Source organism: Eumetopias jubatus, unplaced genomic scaffold (assembly GCF_037043125.1).
Source record: "Eumetopias jubatus isolate StellerSeaLion01/CBP00866 unplaced genomic scaffold, mEumJub1_p1.0 scaffold_10, whole genome shotgun sequence".
Classification (NCBI taxonomy): Eukaryota; Metazoa; Chordata; class Mammalia; order Carnivora; family Otariidae; genus Eumetopias; species Eumetopias jubatus.
The window spans coordinates 14,013,334-14,032,048 of NW_028274816.1; the positions used below are offsets into that span (position 1 = coordinate 14,013,334).

General features: G+C 37.9%; 1 protein-coding gene and 1 non-coding gene across 7 annotated transcripts in view; both read right to left on the reverse strand.

Annotated features, from left to right (window-relative positions):
- The window catches only part of CNOT1 (CCR4-NOT transcription complex subunit 1), a 114,001-nt gene that overhangs the window by 9,701 nt on the left and 85,585 nt on the right, over positions 1 to 18,715 (reverse strand). For 3 of the 6 annotated variants that reach the window (XM_028095911.2, XM_028095917.2, XM_028095904.2), the window contains exons 25-43: positions 17,952 to 18,131; positions 16,329 to 16,445; positions 15,917 to 16,027; positions 15,305 to 15,382; positions 14,951 to 15,128; positions 14,009 to 14,139; positions 11,924 to 12,220; positions 11,138 to 11,278; positions 10,941 to 11,045; positions 10,034 to 10,153; positions 8,716 to 8,907; positions 7,790 to 7,932; positions 6,969 to 7,077; positions 6,695 to 6,864; positions 5,847 to 6,078; positions 3,420 to 3,668; positions 2,271 to 2,434; positions 1,962 to 2,079; positions 489 to 590 (exon numbers count right to left, since the gene is read on the reverse strand). In XM_028095911.2, the coding sequence (XP_027951712.1) occupies positions 489 to 590; positions 1,962 to 2,079; positions 2,271 to 2,434; positions 3,420 to 3,668; positions 5,847 to 6,078; positions 6,695 to 6,864; positions 6,969 to 7,077; positions 7,790 to 7,932; positions 8,716 to 8,907; positions 10,034 to 10,153; positions 10,941 to 11,045; positions 11,138 to 11,278; positions 11,924 to 12,220; positions 14,009 to 14,139; positions 14,951 to 15,128; positions 15,305 to 15,382; positions 15,917 to 16,027; positions 16,329 to 16,445; positions 17,952 to 18,131 (2,937 nt within the window). Of the gene's footprint in view, positions 1 to 488; positions 591 to 1,961; positions 2,080 to 2,270; positions 2,435 to 3,419; positions 3,669 to 5,825; positions 6,079 to 6,694; positions 6,865 to 6,968; positions 7,078 to 7,789; positions 7,933 to 8,715; positions 8,908 to 10,033; positions 10,154 to 10,940; positions 11,046 to 11,137; positions 11,279 to 11,923; positions 12,221 to 14,008; positions 14,140 to 14,950; positions 15,129 to 15,304; positions 15,383 to 15,916; positions 16,028 to 16,328; positions 16,446 to 17,951; positions 18,132 to 18,715 lie in introns of all 6 variants that reach the window. The other 3 variants (XM_028095889.2, XM_028095897.2, XM_028095882.2) reach the window with 1 other exon arrangement.
- Positions 17,183 to 17,320, reverse strand: LOC114204346 (small nucleolar RNA SNORA46). The gene has a single exon (XR_003608170.1). It is a non-coding gene; the product is annotated as a small nucleolar RNA SNORA46 (small nucleolar RNA).

Sequence of the window (18,715 nt, forward strand, 5' to 3'; positions counted from 1 at the left end):
AAATCCACAGTAAGATCCTACTGCACAACTGCCTAAATGGCTAAAACAAAAAGCAGACAATACCAGGTATACATTGGTGTAAGAGTTAATGGACACACATAATTTTGTAAAACTAGCAGTATCTACTAAAGTTGAACCTATGATTACCCATACCCTGTTTGGGGACTGGTTATGAAGTACATCTGATTTTTGTACTTTTCTGAATATCTGTTATCCTTTAAAAACTTAATAGAAAAATTGGGGTACCTGGGTGGATCAGTTTGTTAAGCGTCTGACTTCAGCTCAGGTCATGATTTCAGGGCCCTGGGATCTAGCCCTACATCGGGCTCCCTCTCTCCCTTTCCCTCTGCCCTTCCCCTCCACGTTGTCTCTCAAATAATTTTTTAAAAAAGCTTAATAAAAAAAATTAGGCCTCATATTCCCAGTTGACAGCGTTTAAATAATTTTAAGTTCAAATTATTTTCAATTTACAACTGCAAATTAATTACCTTATAGAGGATTTGCATAGGTTTGGTGAGTTCCACATTTCTAAGGAAAGGCGCTAAATATTTGAATAAATCAATCAGTAGCTGTGCATACATAGGCCATCCCTGAAAGAAAGAAATATACATGAGCCATAATTACACTCAGCTGTTGTTCTACCACCAAAAAGCTGCCCAAGCAGCTACACTGTGACTTATCTTCTTCATACTAATATAACTAGATAATGCGGACATAAGTACCTCAGTTAAAGACTGGCATGAAAAAGGAGTAAGAATAATTATGCCAATAGTGAGAAATATATTTAAAACAAAATGGCTCCAGGGGTGCCTGGGTGGCTCGGCTGAGCAACTAACTCTCGATTTCGGCTTAGGTTGTGATTTCAGGGTCAGGAGACCTAACTCCCTGTCCAGCTCCCCACTCAGTGGGGAGTCTGCTTGAGTTTCTCTCCCTCTGCCCCTCCCCCCACCATGCTTGTATGCACTCGCTTTCTAAAGATTAATAAAATCTTCAAGGGGGGTGGGGGGGTAGTCTGGGCCTCCAGAAATTTCATAGAGAGGTCCTTGTTCCTATAAGCAAAATTTAAAGAAGACAAGGAAACTTTGAGAAAATTTCAGACACAACACAAAACCGTCAACTAAGAAACTGACAGAGGTCTGTTTTAATTCCTTCTTTTAACTAAGTCCTAGGTCTCAACCATTTCTTTTCCCACTTCCAACTCCTGTCCAATAACCTGATCCAGTTTGCAAAAAGTTCACAACACAAATCCTCTTATTTTCAACCAAACGTGGCCTGTCATCATCTCCCAATTATACAAATTATGTTCGTTTTTGGACAATTTTATTATGTTACTGTGTTCCTTCTCCTGGAATACCAAATAAAACCCACTCCATTTAAGGATTATCTCACTTTCTTTTTTTGCCAACCACATAAGTAGTCACATTTTCTTCTTAAGGGCTAATCAAGGATGCTTTCTACAGTATTCATTTGCCATTTAATTACAAGATGGGAGAGAAACCTCTCATGTTAACTGTGTTTATTTGCAATTACACTTTAAAAACTCTTTACTAGGACTTGACCCTAGTTTCTTCAAATATAGACCAGTGGTCTTCATCACCCTTGAGAGTGAGAGCTTTAGCATTTAGAGTGAGAACTTGTAAAACTGGCAGGTTCTAGAGCTCCATTTGGTTTTATATAAAGGTTCTCCAGGGTTTTGACTTTTTTAAAAAAAAGTTCTTAAGTGAGATTAACACATGGCGCTCACAACAGACTTGGAGGAGCAATACCCTAATCACTGAAGAATGGCTTCTAGGCAGAGGCAGTCAAGTACTGGTTAAATCTTCTCTGTAACTTTCCTATACATTAAATAATTCTTGGCTAAGCCTGGAAGAAGTATGATTATTACTAAATGACTAAGAGTGCTAATAATAAGCTCCAAGTAGTTACAGTCTTCATCTGTAGGAGATAAACTGCAGCCACACCTTCTGCTGTGGCGTATGTGCCAGCATTCTTGCAATAAATATCCGATGAGAGATCAGTTCAAGCCAGGCATACACAAAGCCAGGAGCTTTGGTAGGCCTCAAGATGTGGAATGTATTGCTGAAAGAAAAAGACCTTCGTCAGAAGCAAGGTCCAACTTAAATACAGTAAACACAGCAATGTAAGTAGAAAACATGTAGCTATTTTTCAAATCAACATGCCTCAAATCCACAAGAGTACTATTTCTCAAATTTTACCACTAAAATAGCAAACCTTAACGAGAAATCTCTATTAAATTCACTAATACTCACCAGAAAGCTGTAAGTGTCTGGAAATTAATGGTTTCCAATACATGCTCAGGTGCATTGAGTTCCAAGAGCAGCATGATAAAAATCCGATGGTAGGGAAGCTGCTGAAATTCACTTTGCCGAACATCATGATCTTGCAGGAGAACTCCCACTACTATACCAAGGACCTACAGAGTACACAGATTAGAGCCTGTAAATCATAAAGATAATTCACTTACCACTCACTAGACATGCTTTCTTATTGTACTCTTATGCCCCACATTAAAGAAAAAGATATATGCCACATGAATACACAATTATATGCTGGCAGCTAAAGGGGCCCTACACTGGTTTGATGTGGCCTGCAGAATTTTGTATTTTCTCTGAATTTCAATCATCTTCGGCCAGAACTGTATACTCTCCACAAACCCACTGGTTTTCCTAAAGCTCTAAAAATGAGCATGGTACATTATATTCTATTATGTTAATACGATCTAAAAAACCTAATTCTTCCGGTCTGATGTGCAGCTGACAAGAGGCAACATGGTTTATACTTCTCTTGACATTTAGTAGATGGAGGGGCCAGGGACGATCTTAGGCTGCAGAAGTGTTTCATACAAAGAACCATCCTGCATTCCACTTGATTTTCCCACTGAAGAGTGAGGGACAGGGTAACCTGTGTGTAATTACCCAAGACCAGACTCCTAAGTTTGTTTTTGCAGTTTTAATAGTCAAACTCCCAGAACTCCACTCTGTATGTCAAAACAAAACTGTATTTTGTTCCTTTTCAGAAAATCAAGACAACTGCAATGTTACCCCTGGTGTCTGAGTTGCGAATCTATTTATTATCAGTGGACACGTCTAGCCATCCCATTCACAGTGATTCTGTATATAGGCGAAAATTTTATTTTATCTAAATATCTTCCAATGTAGTCATTACCAAACATTAACATACTGAAATATGCTCTTCTCCCCCACCACCTTGGTTCTTTTAGTTAAAAGTAACACACTCTTCTAAAATTTAGTGATTATGTTTATAATACTACCTACGAATTTAACTTCAGGACAGAAAAGGGGATGTTTACAAAATGTTTTGGGGAACAGGCTGGGCCCTGAGAACCACTGACACAGATTTCAAGTGTACCAAGACTAAGGCAAAAAAGAAGTTCAGACCTTGTTTAGCAGATTAATCTTTGTGACAGTGTTGGTGGCCTCCCCTGAGTGCTTTACTAGCAGTGCAATGAGTCGGACAAAGGCATCCAGGTTGTGATAGCACTTGGCTCGGATCATGGTGGGATTAGCAGCAGGATTGTGCTGCTGCTCTGCCTGAGCACGGTAACTGATTTCAACACACATTTCAGTACACAGACGAAAGAACCTCGTTATGAGGTCATCAGTCTTCAAGATTCCTTGCTGGTGCATCTACCAAGGGAACAACAACAACAACAAAAATATATATAGATAGATACAAAAAACACAGTGAGACAATACACATAAATTTTAAATTTTCATGCTTAAGAGGTATTCTCTCATTTATTCCTTGTCACATTTCTAATTCCTACTTTTAAAAAGGTGTCATGAAAATGACTTCTCCATTAAGGACCCATGACAGAATTCTTCAGTTTTAATTTTAATGGAGAATAGAAAAGAGGGAAGTTGAGAAAGAGATAATAACATGATGATTTTGAACAAGAGTCCACAGCCAAATAATGTGGAAATTTAACTAGGCAAATAAACTAACTTTCAGGAACCCACTAAAATCATATAAAGACATTCTAGCCAATTCATATTTCTCCCAAGTAGGAAATTAAATGACATATATTTCTATTTTACTTTCCCACAGAATTTAAGATAATTTCTTGCAACTGACTCAACCAATAACAAAATTTTTTAAACTCCAACTAGCTGCAACAGGAAAATCAAGTAGTAATTTGTATAAGTGTGTATCAAAGAAAATTCATTTTAAAGTATATTCAGTTTAAAATAAAATGTTGTTTTAAAGGATAAAAGTACAAATTTTATGACATATATTTGGAAGTGAAGCAGAACAGAGAAGTTATTTGGCTAGTACAAGAGGAGGAGACCGTTTAGTAAGGGTTAAGGCTGCAGAGGGAGAGGGAGGGCAGTGCTTAAAGAAATCAAGCCCAGAATGAAAACTTAAGCATTATCTTGGAAACTTTAAAACAATTTCACTGTCCCGTGATAAGCAATAAAATAAATGAAATGACATTAATGTACCCTAGGCAAGGTCAGCAGAGAGATTTTGTACATTGAAATCTGAAAAACTAATAGGGGAAGGTAACGAAGGCAAACTGCTGTGATCAAGAGGGAGCGCAAGGAGGAAAGAATTCTCAAAAGGATGCAAAAGAGAACAGAAAAATATAAATTATCCTTGTTTAAACAGAGAGAAGAAACAAGAGTAATTAAGCCAACAGAAGAGCTGAGACAGGTGCCACATCCATACCCATGAAATACTGATGATCACAAAAACCAACTGATTCAAAGTTCTTCTATCCAAATCAGAAATCAAACTATAAATATTCAATAACGCCTTAGCAATGAGGTATATTTTAGAATTTTTTAGGGTACAGACCTACTTTGTATGATTTATTTAACTAAGGTAACATTCATCTTAAAAAGTAAACCCAATTTCTAACTTCTAAAATTCAAATCAGCTCTTCCACAGTCATTTATTTGATAATAGATCTAATTTGCAATCTTTCTTTGGTAGCACTCCTAAACTTTCATCTCAATTTAAAGAAATGTAACAGTCAATCTGCAGAAATAAGCAGATAAACAAGTATCTCTCCCTGAATAAACATTACAAGAGTTCCACTAAAGGAATTCTAAGGCCAGATCAGCGCAAGTACCACTTTTGCCATTAAGTAATATGATTAGGACACAGTGACTACTGGGTATGAATCCCTCCCAGTGGCTGAAAACAGACAGTAATGATCAACAACAGAATGCTAAATGGTACTACAGCTCTCTTCCTACATTTTCGTCTGTTCATCTTTCCAAACCTAATTATTCTAAGAACTTCTTTCCTAACACTTTAACTTGAGGTACAATTTAGATCAAATCGAATGAAAATAAATACTGGTAACTATTTTCCAAAATAATATGTCAATCAGTTTTAGGTAAATAAACTACTTAATTTAGAAAATATAATACAAGGCTCCACCATTTAAATATTTAAGTTTTTTGTTTTCTTATTTTTTTAAAACATGAGCTATTATGAAAATTTTATTTATTAGCCCATAATCCCCGCAATTATTGATTATCAAGCTAGTAAAATTACGACATACATCTGGCAATTTCATTATTCATTATCTGATCCCCTGGACTTTATAACTATGACAACTGAAATGGAGTAAGTAGAACTAAAGGGGACATGAAATGTTGAATTTACTGGTTAGGGTCCAAAAATGAGGAAAGAAATAGGCTTTTTCAATTTAACAGAGTAATGATGACAATTTTTGGTTAACATGAGTATGGAGGTAACTGTCACCACAGGTACATAATACTGAGCTTAAATATCGGAGGCATCACACCCTACTTATGTTGAATAAAAAGCACCTTTCTTTCCAAAAGCTCTACCTGTCCAACAAACGCAGAGAAAGCTTTGGTACTGTCACGGCCAGCTGCTGCTGAATGGTAGAGATTCACCCATTCCCTCAGAAGATATTCTGCCTTCTCCCTCAGACCTGGAGGATCATCGTACTCTGAGGCTTGAGAGATTCCAGAATGCATCATAAAGTTAGGGCCTCCATGAGCACGATCAATCATTGCTTCATAGTTGGATCGCACTACTTCCATCAGCTGGGGCAATCTAGTACAATAAATCCAGAGTGAAAATCAGTCTACTCGTGGTTATGATTTCACACACATACATCTGGACAATTTGTAAAGAGAAACCACAACAGTGGTTTCCATATTTAAACAAAACTACCCTTGGTCTCTGTTTACTCAAAAGCACATAATACACAAATGACTGACCTTGGTTAAGCCACTTCTTGACCCCCAAAAATTGTGCCCGTTGAAATGGAGCTGATGTTCATAGTCAACAAATATTCACTGTGTGCCTACCATGTGCCATGGTTTGTTATTTATCTTAATCTCAACAATTCTTTGAAATATTATTTCTATTTTATTCAAGAACAGGTAAGTCAACTTACCCCTAAAATCAAATTTTAAAGCAGCAGAGCCAGGGCTTAAACTAGGGCTCTTGACACCAAGTCCAGCACTGTACATACTGCTTGCCCTACAGCAAGAAGGCTTGGCAGTTAGTTAAGCTTTCATACTTCAAGGGACATTAGCCCTCACTAAAGCTTCCCACATATTGTAGGTACAGTAGTTTTAACAAGTAATATTAGTAAATCTGCACTCATTGCTAAAGCTCCTTCACAGTCTGAATATACAAAGATCCCAAAACGCTTCATCCTCACCCTTCTGGAGCATTGCCTCTGGAGTGAGCATTAATCCTCATGAGAGTTTCAATGGTGTGGAATAGATCTGCCTCAGTAACATGAGCAACACTCCTTTCATCCACCAACAGGATTTTTACCAATTGCATAGCAAATGCCACGGCCATGTAGTTTAAACCATTCTCCATTGACTGGCAACACAGAAAGCACAATGTAAGATAGACAACCCTAATAGCAAACACACTTCCCAACTAACCAGAGTACCTTTTCCTGTTTAAGAAAATTCCTTCCATACCTGAGCTAGGTGAAGATCATACTGCTGCATATTAACCAAATGATTGCGAATGAGCAACTCCACTGCTTCCACGTTGTATTTATATTCATCCCGACATTCAATTAGGCACCTAGAAAAAGTATTTCTTTAAAGGCCTAACCATGCTGTATCAAGTAAAATAAAGAACCCATTTTATTCAATGGTAATTTGTTCCAAATTAAGGATGCTTTGAGAACCAAATGCAAATTAGTATCTAAGATTCAATACAGCCAATAATAAAGTAGGACAGCCCAGTGTTAAAACTCAAGCTTTCGGGGCACCTGGGTGGCTCAGTTGTTAAGCGTCTGCCTTCGGCTCAGGGATCGAGCCCTGCATTGGGCTCCCTGCTCAGCGGGAAGCCTGCTTCTCCCTCTCCCACTCCCCCTGCTTGTGTTCCCTCTCTCGCTGTCTGTCTCTGACAAATAAATAATCTTCACCCCCCCCCCAAAAAAACACCACACACTCACACCAAAAAAAAAACAAAAAACCTCAAACTTTGCTCTCAAAGCCTAGAAAACAAAGCATTCCGTCTAAGACATTGAAATATTTATATACAAACACCATTGCTATGAAATCATTGAAACCTTTAAAAACCAATTTATCCCCCAAAGCAAGGTACTGGTTTTCCGTATTTATCATGGGCACCAAATGGGAAAGGGCCAAGCAATCACCTATTCTCACTATTCAGAATTGGGACAAATGCCCCACTTACCTTCCAGAAAAGGGGAATCTCGGGACATAAACAGGGCACGTATGTTAGAAAACAGCCCAATAAATAGTACTCTTCTAAGATGGCTACTGACCTCGTGATCTGTTTGTTACACCATGGAGACCCATATGCCCGGCCATCTTGAAGAGCTTTTAAGACCAAAAGGTGGCACTCCCTGTAGCGTAGCAATAGGTCAGCATCAGCACCACTTGTGGCATCTAGTAAACCCTCTACAGCCTATGGAAGAAAAACAGCATTCACAAACATGGAAAATATAGTATATGACCCAACTATGAAAGAGAAAAACCAAACCTTAACAAAAACTACAACATATAAAAAACAAAAACAAAAACCAAAAAAACTACAACATAGCTTCTGAAGCCTCCAGTTAACAATGTCTGCACTCATCAAAACGCTTTTCACTTACCCTAACACAAAGTTCTACCTAGTTTATATTGTGTTCTTCACATGAAAGGCCCCATTGTCCTACACAGTCAAAATCCAATGCTCCCCGCCAACCCTCCCACATCACCCAAGTACTTGGGATCAACCTATTCCTCCAAATCTGAAGTGCTATCTATTAAAGTTTCTTAACTTATTATTTTCAAAAGATTTTAATGAAAAAAATTTTTCCCACTTCACCATCAGTAACTGTCACAACTACGTTCTACTCTAGAGAAAACTACCTGCTTATTACCAAAAAGAACTTGTTTTATCTAATTTTAAAATCTTAAGATAACCTAAGGAGATGATTGTGCAGATCACTACATTTACCTAGTAGTCTATTCTTAAAAGTAACATTTAAGGGGCACCTGGGTGGCTCAGTCATTAAGCATCTGCCTTCAGCTAAGGTCATGATACCAGGGTCCTGGATCGAGCCCTCCATCGGGCTCCCTGCTCTGCGGGAGGCCTGCTTCTCCCTCTCCCACTCCCCCTGCTTGTGTTCCTGCTCTCGCTCTGTCAAATAAATAAATAAAATCTTTTTTTTAAAAAAAAAAAAGGTAACATTTAAGAACTAACCTTCTGGAGCAATCCAAGAGCAGCTATGGCATCCCGAGAGTTTCGAGATAATACTACAACCTCCAAAAGACTTCTAAGAGCCTGAGCTTGAGGATTCATGGCCAACGTTGGTGGGATGGCATGTAGGTGCTGCTCCAATTCTGTAATGCACTTATCATAAATCTGAGCTACATCATCTGTTGCCCAAGCTTGCTGTTTTAGAGAAGGAAACAACCAAGAAAGCGATAAGCAAAAATTTTTAAGATTTTTCATTGGCTTGTACAGCAATTAAAAAGACTTTTAGTATGTTTACTCCCCTGAATTTTTTTTTTTCCCATCAAAACGTAGCCTTCCTGAACTATCCAATCTTAATAACATTAGGTGGAGCAATGCAAAGCAGGGATGAGGGGAGGGGTATTCCACTTGACTGAGGAAAACCCATCAGACATCAACACAATCAAGTAATCAAAGCAAGCAAGATAAATAATGGGATAGGATACAGCCGAGGAAATTAGGTAATACAAACCATGGAAAAATAGAGTGCTGAGTTCAAGTGTCAAAGCCTGATAGAATAACAACAACACAGCATCATTTCTGTGTTAAACCTGTCAAAGATGCAGATCTGAATCTATTCCTAAGAACATAACTGGACAAACCCAAATCAGGCCATTCTAGAAAATAACTGGCCTATTATCTGCAGAAGTGTCGAGGTCATGAAAGATGAGGAAAAAGTGATATGCTGTCCCAGATTAACCTCAGTTAAATTTTAAAAATATAACTAATTAAAATGTATGATTCTGAAATAGGTCCTTTTACTATAAAAAGGTGATATTGGGATACTTCATAAAACCTGAAAGAGGTCTAAGGATTAGCTATTAATGTATCAGTGTTAACTTCCTGATTTCAATAGCTGTACTACAGAATGCCTTTTTAGATAACACACACCAAAGTCTTCAAGAGTGATTGGGTCATGAGGGTCAGTATCTTATATTCAAACAGTTCAGGCAGAAAATGATTCCCCATTCCTACGACTTCAACTTTTCTATAGATAATTATTTCAAATTCTTAGAAAATGTTTTTACAAAAAACAGGTGAAACCATGGGGATCATCATGTAAATTCCTCTAGTCAGTCAAAACATGAAAATCAACCTCATGGGTTTAAAAAAAAAGTCCCTCATATGCCATGTTCATCTGATACAAAGAATACCTATAATCAACAACTGTAGTTAAGTTTTCCCCCTATAACTTAAGCTCAGAGGAAGCAAGTGACAGATTAACAGATAAAAACATTCAAATTACAATGTAAAATATTCAATTTAATCCAACCCAACCATTTACCTTCATGGGCTGAGCTAAAAATCCTGTGGGCTGACTTAAATCATTTGTGGGCAAGAAGCCAGGCACATTGCGTGCAAACTCTTCGTAAACAGCCAGCTGCTTTGGGTCTACACCACCAACCTGGAAAGAAGAAAACCTATTTTGACAGGATCCTCTTTACAAAACTGAAGACAAGTTTTTTCAAACTGGAAAGTTTGCATGGGTAAGCACAGGGGTTCTGAGAAGGGACACAGGAGTCACAACATACTGATGCTGCATGCGTGATTAAGTACGCGTGCATTTGACCCAATTCCCAGTGTTTCCCCTTTCCCTGAATCCTGTCAAGAGTCCCCTTCATTTATAAATTCATTTGAGTTTTTCCACTGGAAAATGCCTCAAATAGGACCATACCAAGTGCCATTCTCCGATGGAACTGGTAAAAATGATCAGATTTCTCGTATCATCTTCTCACCAACAAGTAAATAGTAATAAAAACTTAAGTACCAGAAGGGAAGACCAAGTTGTAAAAACAAAATCAGGGACATGAACTACGGTAGCACTTCAACAACTGGGAGGTGCATACATCTAAGGTTATCTTTAAAATATATAAATATACAATATATAAGACTGTATCTTTAAGTAATCTCTTAAAGTAATTTTATCTTTAAGTAATCCCTCATGCGGAGCTTGAACTCCATCCCTGAGATCAAGAGTCGCATGCTCTACCAACTGAGCCAGCCAGGCACCCCTATCTAAAGTTATCTTTATGCCTTCTCCACGGGTAGCCTTCAAATGATATGCTGCTGAGGTGGGATCTGTTTCAGAAACATTTAACATTTAACCTCACTGTCTTAGTCTTGGTGAAGTTTAAGCAACAAGAACAGAAAGAAAAAGATGGGCAGAGAGAAACAAAGCCCCCAATTCTCACTTTCAGCCTGATTTGCTCTGGCATCCGCTCAGCTTGGTATGTTAACACAACAGGATCACAGTACCTGCGCCCTTCTTGCCTAGCATGTTTTCTCAGCTCAAATTCCTGCAAATAAAAAAAGTCACTGAGGTTCTTGTTATGAGGCATTTTCTTAAATAGAAAAAGAAATACTTAAATGGCAAACGCTAAACACTTACAGTTGCTAATCTCTTGTCCATCTCAGGGCCTGCTTTTTCTACTGCAGTCTTCTGAATGAAACAGCAAGCTAATTCACAATTGTCCTGAGCTAACTGAGCAGCTGCCTGATCCATCATTTCCCTTTGTTGTGGGGATGCAGTCTATTGGAAGGGGAACAGACAAAAAGAAAACAATTTAAAGTTTTCTGTGGATGGACAAGACAGATAAGAAAACAGGAAATACAGTGCCTATAAAAATTTTAGAAGTTTTGACTCGACTTATGACTCATTAGCTGTGACCATGAAATAGCCTAATAATCATCTTCATCTGTATACAAGATGAAAATACTACTCACCCAAAACATTTTACTTATCAGGCTATTGTGAAAATGGTGAACAATATGGGAACAGTAAAAGTCATTATTAACCATGACATATTAAGACCCAAAATTAATAACTGAGTTGAAGAGTGTGTGCTTGTGTATGTGTGTACATAGTCACTTTCCATTGTTTTGTACTGTCTTATTCCAAGTGCTTTAATCAACATCCTTCAAGATTGTTAACTGGGGCATTTTTTAAAATCCTTCCTTTTTTTAAACCAATAAATATTTGGGTATCTATTGTCTGCCGAACACCGTGTTGAGGACATAATAGTGAACAAAAGCGAACACGATGCTTCACCTCACAGAATTTACAATCTAAGAGAAAGGAAGATATCAAACCAATTTGGTGATGTGCAAAGAAAAAGAACCTCTTTCAGACAAGCAGTAAGGACTGTGTACTACACCAAGAACATAATCAACGTACACGAAGGGCTGAGGCAAAACTGTTTTTCAGGTTGGTAGATATGCTCATTAGCAAAGGTTCCCTGCAGGTAATCATAGCCATTCCAGCTGTTAAGTTACGCATCATGTGATGAGCCGCTATTCGCATTCGAGATTCCTCAGAATCCAGGGCAAAATCCTTCCTGACTATTTGCTCACAAGTAGTCATGGCAATCTTAATTGATCGATCCACCACAGGATGGACCAGCTCCTGGACAGCCCGTTCAATTGCCTGGCGCACACACTGCTTCAACTGTGGATGGGCCTGAAACAAGGGAATCTAGGTGCGAAAAAACAAGTTAAGTCAACAGCTTGTTATAAGTAAGACAACCCAACTTCCATCAGTAATCACACCCAAGATTTTGAAACTTGCTTCAGTATTAACCATTAACTACCAATTTCTACTTTAAGTTAACCAATGAAAAACACAGGAAATAGAAGCTAAGCTACAAAGAAAGCAGTATTCAGTATTCCTTATGATACATAATAGGTCTTCAATTTTTTAAAAGTCTGATGGGCAAACTTTTTATTACCAGATGCATTACATGCTTGCTTAGTTAAAATTAAAATGTGGCTTAAATACTTTTTTTTTTTTTTAAGATTTTTATTTATTTGAGAGAGACAGAGAGAAAGCACACGAGCACATGAGCCAGGGCAGAGGCAGAGCGAGAAGCAGACTCCCCGCTGAGCAGGGAGCCCAACGCAGAGGCTCAATCCCAGGACCCCAGGACCATGATCTGAGCTGAAAGCAGATGCTTAACAAACTGAACCACCCACGCGCCCCATGTGGCTGAAATACTCTTAAAGTGATTTCTTTAGTTGGAGAAATGCAAATCAAGTTTATAGAGAAAAGGATTTCTTAAAAACAAAACCAAAAAAACACAAAACATTACTACAAGTAATTCCTCAGAATAGCAAACATTTACACTACCACAGACTGAAGCCATTTTGGTTCACCTGAAAGACTATTTCCAATCTTTTATCTCTAATACCAACTATGCCCTAATACTCACTTGGTCTCTCTAACTTAATGACCTTGTAAGAAATTTTTACAATATTCACGATGGATACATAAAAGTATTCAGATTATTGACAGGGGAACCACAATTTCTACATCTAGCCCCCACCCCCACCAAAAAACACAGGACGGGAGGCAGGTTAAAATATCTCTTTCAAAATCCTTTTATGCCCTTTAAATAAAAAAAAGGCTCAATGTACTAATGTTACTCCTGTATTTGTGAACATTTTCAGTTTCTAAAAAGCGAAGACCATGAATACTCCAAGTATCTGATTCTGAACAACTGTTAAGCAGAATCAAAGAAGATAATCGTCACTCTGAACATACAGAGTAAAATACTACCTTTTAAGTATAGGAATTTTATGACTTCAAACCAAACTTCCTCCTAGAACCAGGCTACAGAAATATAACTTAAGTATTTTTTTTAAAGATCTTATTTATTTGTTTGAGAGAGAGAGCGAGCATGAGAGGAGGGAGGGTCAGAGAGAGAAGCAGACTCCCTGCTGAGCAGGGAGCCCGATGTGGGACTCGATCCCGGGACTCCAGGATCATGACCTGAGCCGAAGGCAGTCGCTTAACCAACTGAGCCACCCAGGCGCCCTTAAGTATTAAGACCTACTTCTAGACCCTGGCCTGGAGATTTTACATACACACAGAGGAATCAGCTCAGTTCAAATTATCTGCCAAAACAAAGGGCATAATGCAAGGCTAACAGTGGCATGATAATGAAAATAAAGAGCAAAAAGCTATGAACACATCAACGATCTTTTGACCTGTGGAAGGAATTCCTGGCGATTGTGATTATATTGCCAGCTGACTGATATCTGAGGGTTTGGGTATGAGGAACAAATATAGATGATGTCTAGTCACAATAACTATTTTTAGAGTAGAAAAAAATCTAAGCTACACTACACAGCAGTTCCCAATTCCTGCTCTCTGCACAAAAGCCTACAACCTAAGAATCCAGAAGAAAGGGGAAAAAGAAACGTAAGGTGACCAGTTTATCCTGTCACAAAGCAGGAATTGGGGGATGAAGCCGTACGTACTTACCGTTGGATTTAGGGTAATGTGTGGTGCCAGGCCTGCAAGGGAATAGACGTTGATGTCGTGGTAACTATACTGTGGCTGTGGTGGGACCGTGGCTGTACAAGTGGTACTGGTAGCTGGTGTTGTAGAAGTTGCTAAATGTTAAGAGATAAAATAAGAGCTAATAAAAAGCACACTTTCGGATTTTACCGTAACATTAGCAGGGTATCAAAGTGGTCTTTCATTAAATTAACTAGATCAGTCTCTTGGAAGACTCAGAATGGCACAGGTCACATTTTTTCCACCCTAAATTACAACAAGAAAATTTCTATTGTTTTAAGAGAGATTTGAACAAAGTATGTAAAACTATGTCAGTGCCAGTGCCCTAGAGCAAATAAATCAACTGTAAGAACATGCTACATTAGTTAAGTCCAAGCCTTGTTGGATTACTCTTTATTACAGGTAATCTATTTCCAGTCTAGTCTGTTCCCTGGTTTCACTTGGAGATTCTTAGCTCCTGAGGACTGAGAGAGAATGAAAAGCTGGTTTATTCTAACACGCCCCTAATCTTTTTTTCAACACACCTATAGTCCCCACACTTCCAATCTACATAATGCAAGTATAATAATTCACTCCCTGGGGAGGTCTAGCTGGTAGTCTGACCAGCTCAAGATTTGAGAAATAACAAAGATCATCATGCCATGCAGTTCCTTCTGGGACCTCAATGTAAAAGATAACCTGACTTAGCTGGGATATGATTAATGATGCTTAATTAAGAATACCACATGAATTCTAATACCTAAGACGATGCCTACACATTACTAACTTTTCCTTAATAATTTAGGTGGCTCACCAAAAAGTATACAAAATTTCAGCACATTATGTGGAAAATTACAACTTGCTATATGCATGAAGATGTATTCAAGAAAACATTCTGGTAAGCAGAGGGCTAATTATCACACTTACTTGTGGTTGTGATGGGAGGGAGTTCTTCTGGCTGCTTGACATCTTTCTTTGGAGCAGAGAGTTGCTCATCTAAGTTCTTTAGACGATCTTTATCCTTTAGGAGGTTTCCAGGTTTTAGCTCATTGATGTCTAATGCAAGGTTCTTACAGAGGACCTCAATCTCAAACTTCAAGTTCAACTGTATAATTCAAATATTCGAATAGAATTTTAAAAATAAAAATGTAGCTTTAGTCACAATATATACTCTCACCCAAATGTTACCGTGCTTCCCCCAAATATACTCTACCTTTCCTGTAAATTGTAATAATGTGAAGGCATAGAATGTTCTAAAGGATAAAGAAGCAACAAATTTACCTTTAAGTCATGTTCCTGATGTAGCTCTGCTAATACATTCATAATTGCCATCGTCCACGGGTTGGGTGGCCTAAAAACCTGAAGAAAAGGTATTATGTTAAGGTGGCCGCCCGAAATCATCCTTTAATTTGTATTATTTAAAACAGCTGGGTGCCTGGGTGGCTCAGTCGGTTAAGCGACTGCCTTCGGCTCAGGTCATGATCCTGGAGTCCCGGGATCGAGTCCCACATCGGGCTCCCTGCTTGGCAGGGAGCCTGCTTCTCCTTCTGACCCTCTTCCCTCTCGTGCTCTCTATCTCTCATTCTCTCTCTCTCAAATAAATGAATAAAATCTTCAAAAAAAAAAAATAAAACAGTTAAGCACTTATACCTATGTGGCCGTTAACAAAACCCTTGGGTTTCCAATCTATATCATATTTTAGGAAAACAAAACCCAAAGCCACCCTTTAAAATCATGCTACCTTAGCCTCTCACATTGGAAATCTGAGAGTCTCTGAGGAAGACTGAACTAGCTCTATGTTCACAGGAACTAAGGATATAATCTCTTGCCCTTTTGCTGAAACAAACTAACTCTTACAAATTAACCATCGATAAAATAATATAATCTACTCACCACACTACGAATGCTAGATTCTAAGACTTTGGCAACGAAGGGCACTACGTAGAGCAACTCTTGCTGTCCTTTAACATAAGCCTCCAGCAGCAAAGATTTTACATCCAAGTCCTAGAATAAGAAAAGTATTTTTTAAAAAGCTGGGAATATACTTCAAATCCCTCACAAAACTCATTCCCAAATTAGGAATCAATATAATATGACCCTTGCTTACAAAAAGGTGTGACAGTCAGACCTTACTGGCTTTTGTTTATCCTGGTAAACAATCATGAGCATGCAATTAGATTCAAACATGGGCCAAACTCTTACAAACACCCAATAGTCATTAAAATAGCCCCACATAAAGTCAAGATTTTTAGACATAATATGCCATATGAACATTCTAAGTTTTACATGAACCCCTGGAACTCACAGTGTGTAAGATGGGTTTATTTTTAGCTAGTGTGATCATTCCTAGCCAATGTCCCAAATTCTTCAGCAAAGAACGATCTGAAAAATTCGCTGCAGCTTTATCAGAGGTCAGGAGCACCTGAAATGGTATAGGATTTAGAAAGACAGAAAATGAGCTCAAGAAAAAAATTCTCAATGTTTGAGAATTCCACCTTATCCTACGTTAAAAATGAGCCCTCAATTCCGAGAACATGCCCCCAAAGTAGAACTATTCCATATTATCAAAGTGTAACTACACAAGGTTGAGGAGTCATGTGTAGTCCTACAGAAGTATTTGAAAATAGAAAATTTTAGCGACGTTTGAAGCAGACACTCAAGTGCAAATCTAGTTTTGAAGGGCAAAATTCAATTCAAATGATGATTAAAGCTATGCTTCCGAGTCCTTCAAGACAATAAGCATATGGAGAAATGTAACCAATATCACAATATCTACTGCAGTCTTTAGCATTATCCAGGTCACTATGTATCTCTATAGAAGACTAAAATAGCTTTCTGAAATACGATACAATAATAATGCTTAAACGCTTCTTTTAAATTTTCTAGACTACCTATTTCATTAATACACTTCTTTTAAAATTTCTAGAATACCTATTTCATAAATTCTCTAGTTATTACTTTCCTAAGGGGGACATAACCATTGTCCGAGTATGTTTTGGGGCACATACATACACATATCTGCAACATGTTACCACTTAAAATCTATGACTATGAAGTTGCAATTTAAATTTGTTTAAAAGAATCTTGAAATTTTGCTCTAGAATATATGTGCATAGTTTCATAGCCCAAACACCACTGCAATCAGATAAAAAAGTGTGCATATGTTCCTAAACTCTATTCAGCAACAGCAGAATGGCACGAAGTCAGCTGTGCAACAGAAAGAGCCAGGAATTCTTTTGCACTACAGCGTAACCAAGAATGGGGAAAATTCCCATCCACAGGTTTAAATATAGTGCTGGTTCCTAAACCAATGCCCCAAGTTATTCATCAAAGAATGATTACAGCTGTATACTGGTTTTCTTGAAACGTTACTCTTCCTGAGAAATAAAATACCTAGTGTTATGGAACAAGTGTTAGCACATTAGGAAAACTCTGACTCTAACTTCTGAGAATCCTTCACAATAGCTATTCCACAAATAAGGCTAGAGTACAGAGATATGTGGCACTTAAGAAGACATCAAAGACTCACTGCAGCAGTGTCTCTGTAATAGCGAAAGTTATTAACAATCTAAATATCCGTTAGCAATAAATATACATACAACTGATTTCTATAAGACTATTAAAAAGAACCTGAGGGACTAGAACTGAGAACATATTACAAATATTAAGGGGAGACAGGAACAAAGGAAGGTTTAAAACCATGCATGGAATGATGAAAAATTCACTTTCAAAGTAAACGGTCCATATAATTAAATTCTCATGAAATTTAGCTCCACATTTGAAACAAACACTAGAGCAACTTTCACAGGTAACCTGATATAAACATACAGAAAAAAACAGCCAACACCTCCCCAAAAATTCAGCTTGTACAATCAAGTATTTCCAAATTCAAAACAGTAATGAAAAGAAATACAAAACTGAATTTTACTTTGATGTTTCTGTAGGTCTCATTCAGAACCATCTTATTAAATTCAGGGTTCTTCAGCGTGTCAAGGAAGTTTGAATAGAGGCTGTGAAAGTTTGGCTCAATACTGACTCTCTTCATAACCAGGTATTGTGAAACCCAAGGCATAAATTCTTCCTTCACAGTTTCCTTTAGTTCTTCAACCTAGCCAACAAATACGACATAGGAAGTACACAATTAAAAGATAATAAAATACAGTTTTGTGGGGTTTTTTTTCCGTGAATACTACTACAGTATGTAGCATGTGGCTCCTTGCAAAATTAGCTGCTAAAGGACCATACTTCATCTCCCCCAACATCAGACACATGCTATGAAGTACAGTATATTCAATCCCACGTTAGTATACAGTCAGTCATCTCTCAAAACTGTGGGTGATTAGGACTAAAACATCTAGAGTCGCTTTCAGCTTTAAAATTATAAAACATGAAGCCCCACACCCTCATCTTCCCCAACTCTCCATTTGACCAAAATTGTATAAATTATTAATGTACAGCCTGCCAACTAAGAGACCTAACACCAGAACAATGTTTTCCTAAATTTCCAACTCCAGAAAACTTCTCTTCCAAAAGGACACTAATGGCTTATTCCCCCGCCCCAATCAATTCTGGGGGGATTTTGAAAGATGGTGTATGCCTAATCTCTCAAAAATTATTTGTTCAGGCTAATCTTACTGGCTAACATAGGCATTTCCAATGCCTTACATATAATCTTAAAAAGCAACGGTCGGG